At 36.9% G+C, this 21,016-nt stretch overlaps 1 protein-coding gene across 2 annotated transcripts in view; it reads left to right on the top strand.

Moving 5' to 3' along the window:
• The window catches only part of MAEL (maelstrom spermatogenic transposon silencer), a gene marked incomplete at both ends in the record, with an annotated part of 40,505 nt that extends 21,236 nt beyond the window's left edge, over positions 1-19,269 (top strand). For both annotated transcript variants that reach the window (XM_079697030.1, XM_079697029.1), the window contains 6 exons: positions 621-675; positions 795-936; positions 14,539-14,601; positions 15,353-15,485; positions 18,465-18,540; positions 19,082-19,269. In XM_079697030.1, the coding sequence (XP_079553156.1) occupies positions 621-675; positions 795-936; positions 14,539-14,601; positions 15,353-15,485; positions 18,465-18,540; positions 19,082-19,269 (657 nt within the window). The remainder of the gene's footprint in view (positions 1-620; positions 676-794; positions 937-14,538; positions 14,602-15,352; positions 15,486-18,464; positions 18,541-19,081) is intronic.
• Between the last annotated feature and the right edge of the window lie 1,747 nt (positions 19,270-21,016).

Here is a 21,016-nt window from a genome sequence, read left to right as displayed (position 1 = left end):
CTTTTTCGTCTAAATCTCTCTGGTATTGGAGGGATTTTGAAGACTGCAAAAACTGAATGTATTTCAGCTTTGGTCGATCTCATGTTTTTAGTTCCTCCTTCTGAAATATCTTCAATTGTTTTTACTCTGAAGGATGGATTTCTAGTCTGTACACCTATCCTCCTAGGCAAGAGAATTGTTTGTTCAAAATTGTTTTTGTAGCAGTCCCTTGATCTTCTTTTTGTAGTCTTTATTCTTTGTCTTGTCTAAGTTCTTCTAGGCTAGGTGTCATAGAATTGGGTTTTAACCTTATTGTATATTAGTGTCACCATGAACACAAATCACCTTATTTATCTTTTTCTGAACATTGGTTTCTTCATTTGCTTACCCTAAGTCTCACTTGCTGTTCATAAAGTATATTAACATTGCTTTATGAACATAACTGGTTATTATTAGCAGTATTTTCTAGAATATGTTGCTCTGTTTTACAGTTCTTGTTTAGTTGTCACAGACTCTTCAGTCTCTCCCTTCTCACCATCCTTACCCCTCCTCCCTCCCCTTCCCCCAGTTTGAAAGGACCACATTAATTAAAAGTAACAGAAGATAGGAGAAAATAAGTAAATTTTTTTTCCCTTCTCCAGTCTGATGATAGAGCCAGAGTCAACTGGTGTTTGAAGCATATGGAGAAGTCATCAGGTAAGTTAAACTGGGTCACTGCTCAAATGCATTTTAATATCTGTGCTTCCATTTTGATGTACATGTTCTGTGTACCTAAACTTACTAATTGTATGTGTGTTTCTGTTTACCAATGGAAGAAATCAGGCAAGATCTAGAACTTCTCACTGTAGAGGATCTTGTAGTAGGGATCTACCAGCAAAAATTTCTCAAGGAGCCCTCTAAGACCTGGGTTCGGAGCTTCCTAGATGTGGCCATGTGGGATTATTCTAGCAACACAAGGTATTTATAGTGATTTTGTGATAGCGATGCTGACTTTTTTCTGAACTGATTAGTTTTTGCCTTTTTAAACAATATTTTCCTATGAAACTTTGGAATCATTGTATTTCCTTGAATATAAGATTTAATTGATTGTAAGGTACATTGTTACTTTGTCTATCAATAAAAACAAAAAAACTACCAAATAAACTGACAGTGCTTTATCAGTTAGAATTTCTGTACTGCTGAAAGAATATTTTGTATTTATTTGTATAGACATTTTATTACACAGAATTCTTGTAGTTATAAGAAATATAAATGTGAAATGGGGCTTCGCTGGTGGTGCAGTGGTTGAGAGTCTGCCTGCCGATGCAGGGGACACGGGTTCGTGCCCCAGTCCGGGAAGATCCCATATGGCCCATGAGCCATGGCCACTGAGCCTACGCGTCTGGAGCCTGTGCTCCGCAACCGGAGAGGCCACAACAGTGAGAGGCCTGCGTACTGCAAAAAAAAAAAAAAAGATGTGAAATAAATTGAAACTATTTTTTTACTTTGAAATAATTTTAGTTTTACAGAAAAGTTGCAAGACTCTAGTACAGGGAAGTTGTATACACCATTCTCAGATTCTCTAACTGTTAATATTTTTATATATTTATAACTTTTGTATTGCCCTTCTGAGTGGAAAAACCTGGTGCTCAACATTTTTGTTTGTCCAGTCCTAGAATGCATTAAGTTGTTTTAGAGTTAAGTGATACCACTTTTTAAAAAAGGCATATTAAGAGTTTAGAATCTTCTTTCAGTTGTTTTAGTCTGAAGGTAGTCAAAATACTTTGTTCAGAAGTTATTGGAGTTGGTTCTTTTTTTCTCCTTCAGTGTGGTTAATTTATTCATTTGAAATATAGTTAAGTCTGTTTGCTTCTTTTATTCCATTTTTGGTTTTGCCCATCTTTGTTGGTTTTATTATATTTTGAATGTGGAATGTATTAGCATAGTTCAAACAAAGTATATTCAGAAGTATCTCTCTTCAGTCTAGCTCCATAAAGTTCCTTGGATTGCATTAACTTTATAAATTAACTTGGAAAACTGAAATCTTTATATAATGTTGAATTCTGTCCAAAGACAAGAGGTGTCTTTCCATTGTTCAGATCTGCTTTTGGGCCTTTCAAGTCTGTTTTAAAATTTTTCTCACACAGATTGTGCCTATCTGGGACTGGTGAATTTTTGTGGGGCAGTTCCCACAAAAATGTCTCTGTTTCTTCTATGAAAATTGATTTGATTAAGCTTTCTAACTTTAATGCGATCAATTTTGGTAATCTGTAATTCCTTAGGAAATTATGCATTTTATATACGTTTCCAAATTTGTTTAAAATTAAGTCTGCAAACTAAGTAGTCTTTTATATTTTTTAAAATTCCTTGTTTCACTGGTTATTTATCTCATTGTTTCTTATATATTTGTGCTTCTACTTTTTTCCCCTAAATCATGCTAGCGTAGTGTATTGTCTATTTTTTCAAAACAACAGTTTATTAGATCTGCTAATTTTCTGTTCCTCATTCATTTCTGCTTTTATATTCTTGGTACTTTGTGGTTCTTTTTTTTAGATTTTTGGGCTCGGTATTTAGTTAATTTGGGGTTTTTTTTAAATTGGTAAGTGTTTAGTAGAGTGAATTTTCTCTTAAACATGTCTTGCAGTACATCCCATAAGTTGTTGACATAGTATTTTGTCATTTTTTAAAAAAAATCTGTAGTTTCAGCTCTCTTTAACCCATGAGTTAATATGAGGCTTTTAAATGTCCAGATGGAAAGCCTTTTTTTTTTTTTTTTTTTTTTTTTTTGTGGTACGCGGGCCTCTCACTGTTGTGGCCTCTCCCGCTGCGGAGCACAGGCTCCAGACGCGCAGGCTCAGCGGCCATGGCTCACGGGCCCAGCCGCTCCGCGGCACGTGGGATCTTCCCGGACCGGGGCACGAACCCGTGTCTCCTGCATCAGCAGGCGGACTCTCAACCACTGCGCCACCAAGGAAGCCCACCTTTTTGGTTTTTGTTAGTAAATTCTAGCATCTTTGCATTATGATCAAAGTATTGTTTATAATATTTCTACCTTATGGAAGTTACTAGTGTTACTAGTGTTTTGTTTTGGTAACTAAATATATAATCAATTTTTGTGAATGTTTTGTGGGTATGTGAGAAGAATATGTGTTTATCAGGGTGCAACATTTGACAAGTATCCGTAAGCTCTACATTATTATGTTTAAATTGCCTTATCTCTTTATATTTTGTCTACTTGGTCTGTGTTATATTGACAGTGCTGTGAAGTCTCATTACTACTGTTTCCGTGTATGTCTCGTTATATCTCCTACAGCTATAAGTGGCTGTGTTATTTGATGCCTTTACAGAAAAAGTTTGCTGAATCTTGATCTAGTAGATTGATCAAGGGCTCTTGGGGATGGCAGGAACTCTGTTCTTGCATGTTTAAAATTTTTTCTGTTGGTTTACATTTTATTTCCTTGAGTTTCTAGAAAGTACAGCTGCATTGTTGTTTTGCTTTATGTTGCTTTTTAGAAGTCTGTTCATTTAATTCTCTTGATCTTTTAAGTTATTTTGCTCTTTTTGCCTGGAGACCTTAAGAATGGTTTTTCATCTTTAAAGTCTAATAGTTTTACTGGAATGTTTCTCTGAGTATATTACTGCAGGTCAGTTTTCCCAGGTGTTTGGCAGGCCCTTTTAGTATGCAGAATCTGGTCTAATTTCTGGAGATTTTTCTTAGATTGTAGTTTAATATTCTATTCCATTTAATTTTTCTTAAGGGTGTCCAATATATGTATGATTGGTCTTCTTTACCTTTCATTATGGTCACTTTTTCTGACCCTTATTTCTTCTTTCTTTATTCTCTTATTCTCATGGTAGTTTTCTGTTTTCTTCAGTTTCCCTTATTAACTTCTCATTTGAATCTGTTCTTCCTTAAGCAGTTTGTAATTCAGTTCTTTTCCTATATGATTTTTATTTCTTTCCTGAGTTTTGTCAACTCTTTTCTTCTTTCTGTTCTTAGTTTTGAAGTTTCTCATTCAGGCCATGTTTTCGTATCTTCAGAATTTTTGTTTAAGGATATTTAATTCATATATTAATAACAATGTAGAGTGTTATGTTATAGTGTTGTTTTATAATTTTCGTCTCCATGTTTTTTTGGGGGGGTCGGGGATGGGGAGAGCTATCAACTATAGTGATTCTCATTTTCTGTTTACCTCTTGCAGTGGCTTTCTGTTGTTCGTTTGCATTTCTTGGACAGGGCTGTTTATTTGGGGTGGTTTGAGATTTGTAGTTCAAGTGCTTCCTCTTCTGTCAGTGTAGCAAAGTATGGTTTCCTTGAATGCTTTCAGAGTGGTGGCAGTGTGGTTGTGGGTCTTTCCATTTTTTTCCTGCTTTCTTTGTCCTGGAGAATCCTAAGTTTCCCCCTCTGTGCTTTTTTCCCCCCTTCACACAGTCTCTAAAGGACTCCTTCCCTTCCTCTTGCCCTCTGCTGCCCAGAAACAATGCCTTCCAGGCTGCCTTTTAGAGTCTTCAGGCATTTTTAAGTCAGTTTCCTGTAGCCAGTGCCCTGATCTACCAGGATTCTAAATATTTATCAACCATCTCATTGTGGGAATGGTTGTAATTTAATCTTGGGCTCTCGATTTCCCTTCTCTCTCTTCCCCCATGTTCTCTGGGCTCCACCCTCTCTATAAAGCTATATAGAGGTTTGGGTGTGAACTTGAGAAATGACTCCATTGGAAAGTAAGGATTTTCTTTTGGTAATTGAGTCTTGTAGTCTTGTAGTTATGCTTCTCTTAGTTATGCTGCAGGTACGTACTTTGTTTTGTTTAATCTTGTTAGGCTTAAAAGTTTATGGATGATGTGTTAGGATATTTGGATTTATGTACCATTGCCTCAGCTACTGGCTAAAGTATTCCTAAAATTTCACATTCAAAATCATTCATTGTCCATGTTTTCATACATTGTTGTCTCTGTGCCACCCAGGGTGGTGATGTGGCATTTCTTAAAAGGGAATTGTACTATTGTCTCTGGATTTTCTCCTGAGCCACTGACAGACACCTTTTCTGCAAGTTTTGATGCTGGTTCTTTCTTGATCTTATCAGATGATACCAGTAGAAGGTTTCAGAGACAAACCAATACTTTCTCAATGGTTTATTGACTAAAATGTTGAAGGATTACAGTTGTTTGGTTATCCAGAATAATACTCAAAGATATATGCAGAACAGAAACAGATTCACAGATACAGAAAACAAACTAGTGGTTACCAAAAGGACGAGGGTGGAGGGAGGGACAAATTTAGGGATATGGGATTAACAGATACAAACTAATATATATGTAATAGATGAACAACAAGGATATACTGTAGAGCACAGGGAATTGTACCATTATCTAGTAATAACCTGTAATGGAATATAATCTGCAAAAATACTGAATCACTAAGCTGTATACCTGAAACTAACATAATATTGTAAATCAACTATACTGCAATAAAAACAAAAATAAAAATAAAATACTACATACCACTGCTTTAAAAAATAATAAATTTGTACATGTTTAGGCAATGGCAGCTATTTCTAGACTGACCAATAGCAGTTGTAGAATACCTTAAATTGTATGATGCAGTCCAATAAATGCATTCAGTTAAAATGTGAAAAAATCATGTTTTAGAATAGAAGAAATGGTGTTGAGTCTCAGAGTACATATAGGCTGCAACAAGGGTAGAGTAGCTTTGGTGTAAGACATTTTTGGAGGTCTGTGCCATGGGATTTTATTAAAGATAGAACCTGTTACATAGTACTTTAAGAACTTTAATAATAACTGCTTTGGAAAGGATGGGTCTACCTTTTCCTGAGCTTCATAATATTGTAAGATTCCAATATATAGTATTTTACAAGGGAGTTTTGGTTGTAGCGGACAATAGGAACTATTGTTAGAATCTGTTAGTTAATATAAGCAGATAGGACTCTTTTCAAACACTGCTCTTAAACTTCTACTTAAAGGACATTAAAGTTTGTAATAAATTTTTGATAAATGTTGTCTCTAGCTCTAGGAGAAATGGGTGGGTTTTATATTGGTGAAATAGAATACAGTTACACAAAAAGTATCAGAATCTTAAATAAGCAGGCTGTTAATGACTGTCATGTTACTTTGAAGGCTAGAGTATAACCTTTATAGATACCCCTGTCATGTTACTTTGAAGGCTAGAGTATAAGCTTTATAGATACCCCATTCTCCTTGTTGCTTCCTGTCATAATTGTCCTTGGATTAATTCACTGTGACCTGCTGACTGAAACAAGGCAGCTTTTATTTAATCAACGAATATTTATTGAGCATCTCCTCTGTCCCTGTGAGCAGAGATTTGGGTTGAAGGAAGGACCTCTCCAAGAGAAGAAAATGGCCAAAACAGTGACTCGGGAATGAAAGCATAGAGACCATTTAAGAAAAAAACAGTGAGTCAGTTTGACTAGAGCAAAGAGCATCTGTAACTGTCGGATGACAGTGGTTCCTGAGAAAGGGAAAGGCAGGGTTATCCTTGAAAAGGAGAAGAAACTTAACCCTGAAATAAGAGGAAAAGAGATCACTGAGACCTTTGGAAGTCAAGAGGAAAAGCGTGTAAAAGACCTTTATGCTGCACATTATTTTAGTGAATGAGGTGGTGGTGAAACTTTGGGAGTAAGTTGCGAACTTAGCAGACATATTCACTTACAACCTTATGTTTCTACTTTGGAGTGGAATTTCATAAAAGAAACGTTGGAAATGCATTCAAGTTGAAGCTATATTTCAGGCTGCATAATGAATATTAATAGCATAACAGAGTGTACAGAGCTGTTCTGATAATCGTTAGATTTTTAGAATATGAATCTTCCTTTGCTAGAAAATACACTCATATTTTGGGATGATTGGAGGAAGAGGACCAATAAGTATAAATGAAAACACATCCAAATAACGTCATTTTTAATAGTATAACTAGATTTGGAGACGTTTTTCCCTGGAGTCAGACTTGAATGGGTTTTTTGTTGTTGTTGTTGTAGTTTGTTTTAATACTGTGATACATTGTTAGTTTTTTAACTGCTTTCATTTAAAATATGATCTCCAATGGAAAATGTGTATGAAGTAGGTACTCTTGGGGATTAAGTTCTGAACAAGGAGCAAAACTAACTGGAAATTTAAAATTACTTGATTTCGTGTGGGCATGTAAGGACTTAGATTTAGGTTTTTTTTGTTTTTTTATTGGAGTACAGTTTACTTAAAATGTTGAGTTAGTTTCAGATGTATAGCAAAGTGATTCAGTTATACATATATCTATTTTTTTTCAGATTCTATTTCCCATATAGGTTATTACAGAGTACTGAATAGAGTTCCCTGTGCTATACAGTATGTCCTCGTTGATTATATATTTTACATATAGTAATGTATATATGTTAATCCCAGCCTCCTGATTTATCCCCCCCTGCCACCTTTGCCCTTTGGTAACCATAAGTTTGTTTTCTAAGTCTATGAGTCTGTTTCTGTTTTGTAGATAAGTTCATTTGTATCAATTTTTTTAGATTCCACATATAAGCAATATCATATATTTGTCTTTCTGCCAGGCTTATTTACTTAGTATGATATCTCTAGGTTCATCCATGTGGCTGCAAATGGCATTATTTCATTCTTTATGGCTAATATTCCATTCTATATATGTATCACATCCTCTTTATCCATTCCTCTGTCGGTGGACATTTAGGTGGCTTCCATGTCTTGGGTGTTGGAAATAGTGCTGCAGTGAACATTGGGGTGCATGTATCTTTTCGAAATATGGTTTTCTCTGGATATATGCCCAGAAGTGGGATTGCTGGATCATATGAGAGCTCTAATTTTAGTTTTTTAAGGAACCTCCATATTCTTCTCCATAGTGGTTGTACCAATTTACATTCCCACCAACAGTGTAGGAGGGTTCCCTTTTCTCCACACCCTGTCCAGCATTTATTGTTCGTAAACTTTCTGATGATGGCCATTCTGACTAGGGTGAGGTGATACCTCATAGTTTTGATTTGCATTTCTCTAATAATTAGTGGTGTTGAGCATCTTTTCACGTGCCTTTTGGCCATCAGCATGTCTTCTTTAGAGAAATGTCTCTTTAGATCTTCTGTCCATTTTTTGATTGGGTTGTTTGCTTTTTTGACAGAGCTGCATGAGCTGTTTGTATATTTTGGAGATTAATCCCTTGTTGATCACTTCATTTTCAAATATTTTCTCCCATACTGTGGGTTGTCTTTTTGTTTTGTTTATGGTTTCCTTTGCTGTGCAAAAGCTTTTAAGTTTAATTAGGTCCCATTTGTTTATTTTGTTTCTATTTTCATTACTCTAGGAGATGGATCCAAAAAAATATTGCTGCAACTTATGTCAAAGAGTGTTCTGCCTATGTTTTCCTCTAAGACTTTTATAGTATACAGTCTTACATTGAGGTCTTTAATCCATTTTGAATTTATTTTTGTGTATGGTATTAGAGAATGTTCTAATTTCATTCCTTTACATGTAGTTGTCCAGTTTTCCCAGCACCACTTATTGAAGAGACTGTCTTTTCTCCATTATATGTTCTTGCCTTCTTTGTCATAAGTTAATAGATCATAGGTGTGTGGGTTTACTTCTGAGCTTTCTATCCTGCTCCATTGTCTGTCTTTTTGCCAGCAGTGTTTTGATGACTATAGCTTTGTAGTATAGTCTGAGGTCAGGGAGCCTGATTCCTCCAGCTCCATTTCATTTCTCAAGATTGCTTTGGCTATTCAGGGTCTTTTGTGTTTCTGTACAAATTTTAAATCTTTTGTTCTAGATCTGCCATTAGTAATTTGATAGGGATTGCATTGAATCTGTAGACTACCTTGGGTAGTGTAGTCATTTTCACAATATTGATTCTCCCAGTCCAAGAACATGGTATATCTTTCCATCTGTTTGTGTCATCTTTGATTTCTTTCATCAGTGTCTTACAGTTTTCAGAGTACAGGTCTTTTGCCTCCTTAGGTAGATTTATTCCTAGATATTTTATTCTTTTTTGATGTGATGGAAAATGGGATTGTTTCCTTAATTTCTTTCTGATTTTTCATTGTTAGTATATAGAAGTGCAACAGATTTCTGTGTATTAATTTTATAATTAATCCATTTTTTGATTCCTTTTATTTCTTCTGATTGCTGTGGTTAGGACTTCCAAATCTATGTTGAATAAAAGCGGAGACAGTGGACAGCCTTGTCCTGTTCCTGATCTTAGAGGGAATGCTTTCAGTTTGTCACCATTGAGAATGATGTTAGCTGTGAGTTTGTCATATATGGCCTTTATTATGTTGAGGTATGTTCTCTCTGTGCCCACTTTCTAGAGAGTTTTTATCATAAATGGGTGTTGAATTTTGTCAAAAGCTTTTTCTTCATCTATTGAGATGATCATATGGTTTTTCTTCAGTTTGTTAATGTGGTATATCACACTTATTGATTTGTGGATATTGAAGAATCTTTGTGTCCCTGAGATAAACCCCACTTGATCATGGTGTATGATCCCTTTAATGTGTTGTTGGATTCAGTTTGCTAGTATTTTGTTGAGGATTTTTGCACCTATGTTCATCAATGATATTGGCCTGTAATTTTCTTTTTTTGTGGTATCTTTGTCTGGTTTTGGTATAAGGGTGATGGTGGCCTCATAGAATGAGTTTAGGAGTGTTCCTTTCTCTGCCATTTTTTGGAACAGTTTCAGAAGGGTAGGTGTTAACTCTTCTCTAAATGTTAGATAGAATTCACCTGTGAAGCCATCTGGTCCTGGACTTTTGTTTGTTGGCAGTTTTTAAATCACAGTTTCAATTTCAGTGCTTGTGATTGGTCTGTTCATATTTTCTATTCTAGTTAGTCTTGGAAGGTTATATCTTTCTTCAGAATTTGTCCATTTCTTCTTGATTGTCCATTTTATTGGCATACTGTTGCTTGTAGTAGTCTCTTATGATCCTTTGTATTTCTGTGGTGTCCATTGTAACTTTTCCTTTTTCATTTCTAATTTTATTGATTTGAGCCATCTCCCTTTTTTTCTTTTTGAGTCTAGCTAACGACATATCAATTCTGTTTATCTTTTCAAAGAACCAACTTTTAGTTTCATTGATCTTTTCTGGGTTTTTTTTTTTTTTTTGGTCTCTATTCATTTATTTCTGCTCTGATCTTTATGATTTCTTTCCTTCTACTAACTTTGGCTTTTGTTTGTTCTTCTTTCTCTAGTTGCTTTAGGTGTAAGTTAAGGTTGTTTATTTGAGATTTCTCGTCTCCTGATGTAAGATTGTATTGCTATAAACTTCCCTCTTAGAACTGCTTTTGCGGTGTCCCATAGGTTTTTGATCATCCTGTTTTTGTTTTTATTTGTCTCTAGGTATTTTTTGATTTCCTCTTTGATTTCTTCAGTGATCCATTGGTTGTTCAGTAGCATATTGTTTAGCCTCTGTGTGTTTTTGTTGTTTTACAGGTTTTTTTCTTGTAGTTGATTTCTAATCTCCTAGTGTTGTGGTTGGAAAAGATGCTTGATATGATTTCAATTTTCTTAACTTTACCCAAGCTTGCTTTGTGGCCCAGCATGTGATCTGTTCTGGAGAATGTTCCATGTGCACTTGAGAAGAATGTGTGTTCTGCTGCTTTTGGATGGAATGCTCTATAAATATCAGTTAAATCCATTTGGCCTAATGTGACATTTAAGGCCTGTCTTTCGTTATTGATTTTTCTGTCTGGATGATCCCTCCGTTGATGTAAGTGAGGTGTTAAAATCCCCCACTGTTAATTGTGTTACTGTCAATTTCATCTTTTGTTTGTTTGTTTTTTTTGTGGTAGGCGGGCCTCTCACTGCCGTGGCCTCTCCCGTTGCGGAGCACAGGCTCTGGACACGCAGGCTCAGTGGCCATGGCTCACAGGCCCAGCCACTCCGCGGCACATGGGATCTTCCCAGTCCGGGGCACGAACCCGCGTCCCCTGCATTGGCAGGTGGACTCTCAACCACTGCGCCACCAGGGAAGCCCTGTCAATTTCATCTTTTATGGCTACTACATCAAGGTTCTCCTATGTTGGCTGCGTATATTTTTACAGTTGTTAAATCCTCTTCTTGGATTGCTCCTTTGATCATTATGTAGTGTCCTCCTTTGTCTGTTGTAACAGTCTTTAAAGTCTATTTTGTCTGGTACGAGTATTGCTACTCCAGATTTCTTTTGATTTCCATTTGCATGGGATACCTTTTCCCATTCTCTCACTTTCAGTCTGTATGTGTCCCTAGATCTGAAGTGGGTCTCTTGTAGACAGCATATATATAGGTCTTGTTGTCGTATCCATTCATCCAGTCTGTCTTTTGGTTGGAGCATTTAATCCATTTATATTTAACATAATAACTGATATGTATGTTTTTGTTGCCATTTTGTTGTTTTGGATTTGTGTTTGTAGGTCTTTTTTCTTCCCTTCCTCTTTTTCTTCTCTTGTGATTTGATGACTATCTTTAGTGTTATGTTTGGATTCCTTTTTCTTTTTTGTGTGTATATCTATTGTAGACTTTTGGTTTGTGGTTACCGTGAGGTTTTGAAATAGCAGTATGTATATATATACACAGTTGTTTTAAGTTGCTCGTCCCTTATTTCAAATGCATTTCCAATATCCTGCATTTGTACTCTTCTCACAGTTGCTGGTTTTGATATCATATTTGTGTGTGAATGATTTCCTACCTTTACTGTATGTTTGTGTACCTTTACTGGTGAGCTTTCCCATTTGTAATTTTCTTGTTTCCAGTTGGGGTCTTTTCTTTTCTGCCTAGAGAAGTTCCTTTAGCATTTATTTGTAAAGCTAGTTTGGTAGTGCTGAATTCTCTTACTAGCTTTTGCTTGTCTGTAAAGCTTTTGATTTTGCCATCGAATCTGAATGAGAGCCTTGCTGGGTAGAGTATTCTTGGTTGCAGGCTTTTCCCTTTCATCACTTTAAATATATCTTGCCACTCCCTTCTGGCTGTGAGTTCTGCTGAAAAATCAGTTGATAACCTTATGGGGATTCTCTTGTATGTTATTTGTTGCTTTGCCTTTGTTGCTTTTTTTTTTTAAGCATTGTAATTTATTTTTCATTGAAGTAAAGTTGAATTACAATGTGTCAATTACTGCTGTGCAGCAGTTACTCAGTTTTATACACACACACACACACACACATTCTTTTTCACATTCTTTTCCATTATGGTTTATCACAGGATGTTGAATATAGTTCCCTGTGCTATCCAGTAGGACCTTGTTGTTTATCCATTCTATGTGTACACCAGTTTGCATCTGCTAATCCAAAACTCCCACTCCTACCTTCTCCAACCCTCCTTCCCCTTGGCAACCACCAGTCTATTTTCTATGTCCCTGATGTTTTTTCTGTTTCATAGATAGGTTCATTTGTGTCATATTTTAGATTCCACCTATAAGGGATATCATATGGTATTTGTCTTTATCTTTCTGACTTACTTCACTTAGTATGATAATCTCTAGGTCTATCCATGTTGCTGCAAATGACATTATTTCATTCTTTTTTATAGCTGAGTAGTATTCCATTGTATTTATGTACCATATCTTCTTTATCCATTCATCTGTTGATGGACATTTAGGTTGTTTCCATGTCTTGGCTGTTGTGAATAGTGCTGCTCTGAACATAGGGGTACATGTATCTTTTTGAATTGTAATTTTGTCTGGATATAGGAGTTGGATTGCTGGATCATGTGGTAATTCTATTTTTAGTTTTGTGAGGAACATCCTATACTGTTTTCCACCATGGCTACACCAACTTACATTACCACCAACTGTAGGAAGGTTCCCTTTTCTCCACACCCTCTCCAGCATTTAACTGTTTGTAGACATTTTAATGGTGGCCGTTCTGACTGGCATGAGGTGGTACCTCATTGTAGTTTTTATTTGCATTTCTCTGATTTGTGATGTTGAGCATCTTTTCGTCTTTAATTTTTGTCAGTTCTATTACTATGTGTCTCAGCATGCTCCTCCTTGGGTTTATCCTGCCTGGGACTCTCTGCACTTCCTGGACTAGGTGACTGTTTCTTTTCCCACATTAGGGAAGTTTTCAATTATTATCTCTCCAAATTTTTTCTCATTCTAGACTCCTATAATGTAAACATTGGTGCATTTAATGTTGTCCCAGAGGTCTCTTAAACTGTCCTCATTTCTTTTTATTCTTTATCCTGTTCCACAGCAGTGATTTCCACCATTCTGTCTTCCCGCTTACTCATCCATTCTACTTCATTTATTCTGCTATTTATTTCATCTAGTGTATTTTTCATTTCAGTTATTGTTCAGCTCTGTTTATCTTCTAGCTCTTTGTTAAAACATTTCTTGTATCTTCTTGGTCTGTGCCTCCATTTTTTTTCTGAGATCTTGGACTGTCTTTACTATCATTACTCTGAATTCTTTTTCAGGTAGACTGCCTATTTCCACTTCACTTAGTTGTTGTTCTGAGGTTTTATCTTGTTCCTTCCTCTGGAACATATTTCTTTGCCATCTCATTTTGTGTAACTTTCTGTGTTTGTAGTCCCACAGGCTGCAGGATTGTAGTTCCTCTTGCTTCTGGTGTCTGCCCCCTGGTGGGTGAGGCTGGTCTAAGAGGCTTGTGCAGGCCTCCCAGTGGGAGGGACCGGTGCCTTGATTTAGATTTAGTTTTAACTTAAGCCTTCATTTTAGAGTTAGTTTCATTAATCATATTTATTGAATCACTTTTTGTAAAAGCAGTGGGAAATTCTTAATCTTATTTTTAGATAGCCTTCCATTCAGTTAAATAACAAGTGCAGATAATGGACTTTTTACACTTACTGTTTAGCATGTTTATAATTTCTAAGTGAAGATTTTTGCTAAGTTCAGGGAAGGTTTCTATTATGCAGGTAGTGCTGTTCTGAGTCTCGAATAACTTATGCACTCAGGGGAAAGATATACAGGATTATAGTGGCTCTCATCATGAAAGTATGTTGTTGGTCATTTCCTCTCCAACATCCCCTCTTGAGGTCTTCACCTCAACATCCACTCCTCAGTGACACCTTTCCTGCCTACCTTATCTAAAATGTCACCCTTCTCTTGCATTTCATGTCTTTTTATTGTTTTTTTCCTTCTTAGAACTCATCTAACTTACTATGTTATTATACCTACATATCTTTTGATCTGATTTCCCCATTAAAAAGTAAGTTTTGTGTGCATAAGAGTTTGTGTTTCATTCTGTACTGTATCCCTAATGCCTAGGACAGTGCCTGGTAAGTAGTATGTCCTCAGTAAATGTGTGTTTAATGAGTATATGTTAACTGTAGTCTATATATAGATTTTCTATATATATATAAATCTATATATAGATTTTCAAGGTAAGATCTGTTATAGCTGCGTGTTTGCAATGCATCATGAATTTGCATCAGAGGAGGTAACATTAAAAACTTGTTTTTTTAAAAATCTTTTTGTATGTTAAATTAGAAACCTTAATCTTTGAGTAATAGTTGAAATCATTTAAGAAACTGACACTAAGGTAGAAATCTGGCACATAAAAACCCATAAGCAGTGCTGCTTCAGTTAGATGAGGATATTAAAGTCTTTTTTTTTTTCCATACAGGTGCAAGTGGCATGAAGAAAATGATATTCTCCTCTGTGCTTTAGCTGTTTGCAAGAAAATTGCGTAAGTTGGAGAAAGGAGTTTCTTCCTAATGCTCTGTTCTGCACTGAATTCTTTGCAACTTTGCTTGTTGTTGCTTCGGCATTCAGGGTGCATCCCTGTTTACCTCTATTTCCACAACTGTCTTTTAAAACAGAGGGTTTTTTTAATCATGTTACTTGTATTCTTCTGCCCATGTCACTCCTTGTCTGGTGGTTACCACCTGAGCAATTTGAGCCTTCAGAAGCACTTACTGAAAATTTTTTCTTCTAGGATTCCTGTAGGAAAGCGAAGTTCCCTACTGTCATTAAGAACAGCACTTCCTTGTGAAGGTGCTCCAAAAATATAGACCCTTTTCTCCTCGTTTTGTAGGGAAGGTACCTGCAGCCTAAGATCTGTGGAAGCTCTGGTAATCCCTTTACACAGCTGATGATAGTTGGTTCTGAGGATGAGTACGTGTTTCTGAGTTTTAGCCCTATTGCTGGTGTTGCCTCTCCCTGCCTGAAATGTTTGAGAATTCTGGTGCTCTTTACCCTCATTCCCATTCACTTATAATGAATCTGAAAGTTTCTTTGGTAATCCAAGTATTGCTTACCAGTAACGACTAGTTTTATGATATGTACTGCTACCTATTCCCATTTTTTCTCCAAATCTCTAAATTTCTTTTTTCCAAATTTACAACATCTCACATGCTTTGTCAGAAATTTTTAAAATGTGAATGCTTTTAGAATGAGATAAGATTCTGATAATAAGCATTTTAAATTCCTTTTTAAAGATACTGCATCAGTAATTCTCTGGCCACTCTCTTTGGAATCCAGCTCACAGAGGCTCATGTACCACTTCAAGATTATGAGGCCAGCAATAGTGTGACACCCAAAATGGTTGTATTGGATGCAGGGCGTTACCAGGTAAGGAGCTGACTTTTCAGGGCTGCTAGTCTCTCAAGATCAGGCCTTTGTTTGGTTCTCTCTTCTGTTAAAAATTTTTTTTGATCCTTCATGGAATGTCAGTTTTTAATCCAGTTGGATCTTACAAAAAATCCTTTTTCTTCCTTGTATATTTTCCTACTGTACTTAACAAAGAAAATTAAAATTAGCATTAGTGTTCATACAAAACACATCCAAACATTTATTCCAAAAATTATGTGATACACATTTTTGAAGTAGATATTTTAAATATAAGACCTGATTCAGGATTTGATTAGAGGCTATCTAATTTCCCTACCACCCCTCTTCCCTCCTTGGTATTTACTTACTAGTAGGCCTCTCTACACTACCAAGAGCATAGCAATTAAGAGTATGGGCTCTCAAGTTAGAATTCCTAAATTTCACTTCAGGCTCTGCTAGACATAGGCTGTGTGACTCTCTGCAAGTTATTTGAACTTTCTGTGCTGATTCCTTATCTGTAGAACAAGAATAATAATAAGGTCTAGTAGTCATCGTAGGATTAAATGCAGCAGTATATGAGAGTACTAAGATCTCTCACTTAGTAACATTTATTATCTACTATGTTCTATTTTTAAATAGTTAATAGAATAGTGAAAAGGGAACCCCAAAATGGAATGAACTATTGATATACAACTATTAGGATCAATCTCAAAGGCATTACTTACGCTTAGCAAAAGCAGCAGTCTCAAAAGGTTATGTAATGTATGATTCCGTTTATATGACATTGTTAAATACAAATGATAATGATGAACATATCAGTGGTTCCCAGGGGTTAGGGGAGGAGGGTATGACTGTAAAGGGACAGGAAGTTTTTGAGGTGATAGGATGGCTCTGGATCCTGATTGCAATGGTGGTTTCACGAATCTCTTCATTTGTTAAAACTCGTAGAAATGTACACACCAAAGAAGTCTGTCTTACTCCATGATAATTTTAAAAATAAAAAAGAGAGCTCTCCATATAATCTCTGGGCAAGACTCTTCTCTCCTCCTGTCTACTGTTAACCCTTAACCCAGTGGTTCTCCACTAGGACCTATTTTGTGTCCTTCAGGGGACATGTGGCAACATTTGGATACATTTTTGGTTGTCACAGCTGGGGAGGGGGTGCTACTGGCATACAGCGGGTAGATAGATACCAGTAAGCCTGCTAAACACCTGACTATGTACAGACAGCCTCCTGAACAAAGTATTATTTAGCCTAAAATGTCAATAGTACCCAGGATGAGAAACACTGCCTTAGCCCCATCATCACCATCTGCGTTGAGACTACCAGATTTAGTCTCATTACCCCTCTTTTCATTGTTCACATCAGTCACTATGGAAGCTCAGGATACCTAGATCCTTGCTCATCTCCCACACTCATCTTGTTAAGCTGATTCTGTTTTTCAGCCTTCCCCAACTCCTGAAAAACTTTGTGGGTCTTCTCAATCTCAGTTATCAGCAAAATCTCATGTCTTCAACCTCCTCTTGGGAAAGTCTGTTTTCCTCCTTGGTTGTAACTAAAACTTGGCTGTCCTCTAAAGATACTGCTTCCCTGTTAGCAACACTTTTTTTTTTTTTCCTCATTTATCACGGGCTTAGATTTGAAGTAGTTGTCCTTGTTTAAGTTTGTGGCCTCTAGACTTCTTTCTGCCTTCTCCCTAAAATCCCTAGGCTTTGAATCACATGCCATTCAGGCTGTAGTACCTGATAACCCCTTCTTGGAGTCAATAGGCCCCTGAGTTGGTCATCCTCATTCTTAGAGCAACACTGAGCCAGGAGATCAAACAATATTCCTGGCAGAATTCTTGATTTCAGTTTCCCCATAGATGATCCTTCCAGCTGCCTGACATTTCAGTTCCTTGATTTGCCCTTCTCCAGTGATCCTGTCCCCTGCCATACATCAAGTATCCACTCCCGTGATCATATTCTATGCCCCAATGGCATCTCCCCATAATCTCAATTTCAAGCATCCTACTCTCTGACTACCACTGTCTTTCTCTGGTACAACAGTGCCAACAGTTCTTTGATCTCTCCTGGGACCTTCAATTCATTGTATGCCTCCACTGTTCTGCCCTCCTTCACAGGGTCACTGCATGGCACAACTCCAGGGGTACCATTCACACATAGACAGGTGCTTCAGCCTTGTGTCTCCTCTCCCCACCTTGCCCTTCACCTCCTTCCTTCCCAGGTTAGAGTCCTTGCTCCATTAGTTTCACTCACTTGCACTATGAACTCCACTGGCCCTTCATTCTTCATCATAGTTGGTTGACAAACACTAACCCTGAGTAAATCAACCCTTCACCTACTCTGTTACACATTTGAAGCTAACCGAGGCTGAAAAGAGACTACCATACTGACTGGTGTTATTAAATATTCATCACCACCAACCTCAGGTGAGCCCTTAACCTTGCCTGGCATTGTCCATTTCTCTAGTTTGATTAATCTCCCACTCTCCTAGATAGTTATTTCTCACCTTCTCTCACTTCAAACTTCCATCACCTCTTCCTTCATCCTTGTTCTAGCTGATGCTTGTATTCCCTCCTTCTCTGAGAAAATAGAAGCAATCGAGGTTTTCCATATATTCCTACCATTGCATCTACCATATACTCTAATAATGCATGAATTGTCTGTGTTTCTATCTAAGACCAATCCTTATATTTCTCTATTAGATCTCATTCTCTTACCTACCTAAGGACATGGATCTAATAATTTCATCAGGGTTTCTCTCTGTTCTGAGTCATTCTTATCAGGAAACCTGCTATAATCTCATGTATTTTTTTAAAAAAACCAACCCTTTCTTGACCCTGTAATTTCCCCTCAAAGATTGCCCTCTGCTCCCCTTCACAGCAGTGCTCTTCACAAGTTGATCAGACATTGGAAAAGGGGGTGTTAGTTTGTATTTAAAGAGTAATTTGAAGTAGATGATCCAATAATAATGGTCTTTGTTGTTGTTACTTATAGAAGCTAAGGGTTCAGAGTCCAGGATTCTCTCATTTCAGCTCTTCTAATCAGGAACAGAGATCAAACACACCCACTGGTAAGCATCTTATATTTAATAAGAAGGCACCTCAAAGAGTTTAGGGTCTTCTTACGATCCTGGGGTATGATACTTAAAACAGATGATCTAAGTTGGCTTTAGGGTATAAGAATCTTGTTGAATTGGGAGTTTTACTTGGCATAAGCACTTAATTTGGATATGTAGATTTTTGTATCACTTTGATAAAATTTAATCTTCAGAATTTTGTTCAGGGCATTTAAAATAAAACCTGTTACTTTTGTAGCAGCTGTAGTTTTATAGTTTTGATATAAGGGTGTCTTTGGGGGAAATGGGAAAGTTTAAAAAAGCTAGTGACATGAAATTTCACATGGTCCCTGAAAAACTTCAATTAAGGTTTCCAGGACTTAAAAAGAATATTCTTGTTCAGCCTTTTTGCCTTTACTCTAAGAACTATCTCACCTATTGACGATCCGTTTAATCATGGCTTAGTGAAAAGGCCTGCAGTAGGATGGGTCAGTTGAGGGAATCTCTAAGACTATAAAATTGCTATATTTCTTTTCTTGTATTTTTAATATCCTAGGTGACTCCCCATCTGGGGTGAAAATTTCTGGCCAAAACAGCAGTGTTCAGGGAAGAGGGATTACCCGCTTACCAGAGAGCATCTCCAATTCCTCCAGCAATATCCATGAATTCTCCAACTGTGAGACTTCACTCTCACCTTACATGTCCCAAAAAGATGGATACAAATCTTTCTCTTCCTTATCTTAATGATGATACTTTTTTCAGTTTCTGGAAGAACAACGGACCCGACTTCCCTTCTGACTACAGTCATATTAAACAGATCATATCAACAATAAATGTCACTACTATAAAAACTACTTAATTTGTAAGGAAATTCTGTTTCATAGATTAAAAATAATTGTGGTTGGAGAAGATCTTGGCATTTTTGCTTTTTTCTTGAGGGCTTGTTCTACTTTCTGACTGTATTATGGGAATGCCATTAAAGTTTTGAGTCCTATAAGAATAAAACTAGCTTTTTCAGAGTTGTGCTTTTGGGAATGTTATATTTTGGTATCTTTTCTCCACAATAAAAGTATTAAGTATCTGTTATGAAAGGTTTTAAAATAGTTTTAATCTATTTCTTTCCATTATGGAAATGTGGAACTGTACCCTTGAGACCTGCAGCTATTTTCATTGCAAATATCTAAGAAAATCAGCCTTTAACAAAAATAAAGTTTTGCTACTCAGTCTTTGAAATATGCTGACTTTGGCAAAAGTCATTTGAAGGATGAGAAGCCAAAAAGAGATTATGTAATTTTCCCCAAATAACATGGCTAGATAGTGACCAGATTCCAGGTCTACTTGACCACAAAGCTCTTTGCATATACTAAGCAGATGTATATTGAGTCAAGTATGTGCCCTGTTTGTGACTGACTTAAACTGGCTCATGTTCGCCACTCATGCTGTTATATAGCCCTGGAGTAGGAGAAGAGCTGTAGTAACGCTTTTTACTTGGAACCACAGTAAGACCATACATGGCAGTGGCAGAGATAGCATTCCAATTTAGGTCTGTTTGGCTCAAAACCCTAGAGAATCACTTGGTGTCTGTCGTAGGACTCTGGTTTATCTTAATACCCATACTCTCCTTTACTAACTACTGAGTACCTAATTTGTGGATACACACACACACACACACACACACACACACACACACACACACACACATATCATCTTGTAAAATCCTTAATAACCACTCTGAGCAAGGAGGTACCTCCATTTTACAGACACACACAGAACTCAGAACTCAGGCCGTATAGTTACTTTCTGGAGGAATTGTTAATCAGGTCTGACTCCAAAGACCATGTTACCCATATCCACACTTTAACCTCCTGTTCATCTATTTCTGATAATCAGATCTTTAAACAAAGAATAGCTCATTGAATGTAAGTTTATTTACTGCATTTTCTACTAGCAGATTGTTTTTAAATCGTACATATAAGCTTTGAGACCATTTTATCTTTCTTCAAAATCACTATGACAGTAATTGGGTTGGCTTCAAAAGTGGAGGGAAAGGGCTTCCCTGGTGGCGCAGTGGTAAAGAATCCACCTGCCAATGCAGGGGACACAAGTTCAAGCCCTGGCCCAGGAAGATCCCATGTGCTGTGGAGCAGCTAAGCCCGTGAGCCACAACTACTGAGCCTGCGTGCTACAACTACTGAAGCCCGTGCACCTAGAGCCTGTGCTCAGCAGCAAGAGAAGCCACTGCAATGAGAAGCCTGCACACTGCAAGGAAGAGTAGCCCCTGCTTGCCGTAACTAGAGAAAGCCCACGTGCAGCAGCGAAGACCCAATGCAGCCAAAAATAAATGAATAAAATAAGTCTATTTTTTTAAAAAGTGGAGGGAAAACCTAAAATTATAATTCAGAGCTATGGCCTCAGGTACCTAAGACTTGTGCTGTGCCATATGACTTTAATCTGGTGTTAATCATTCAACTTGTATTTTAAAAATTTTGCT

Source organism: Hyperoodon ampullatus (assembly GCF_949752795.1).
Source record: "Hyperoodon ampullatus genome assembly, chromosome: 2".
NCBI lineage: Eukaryota > Metazoa > Chordata > Mammalia > Artiodactyla > Ziphiidae > Hyperoodon > Hyperoodon ampullatus.
The sequence above is the reverse complement of the archived record's forward strand: the minus strand, read 5'-3'. Positions and strand labels throughout refer to the sequence as shown.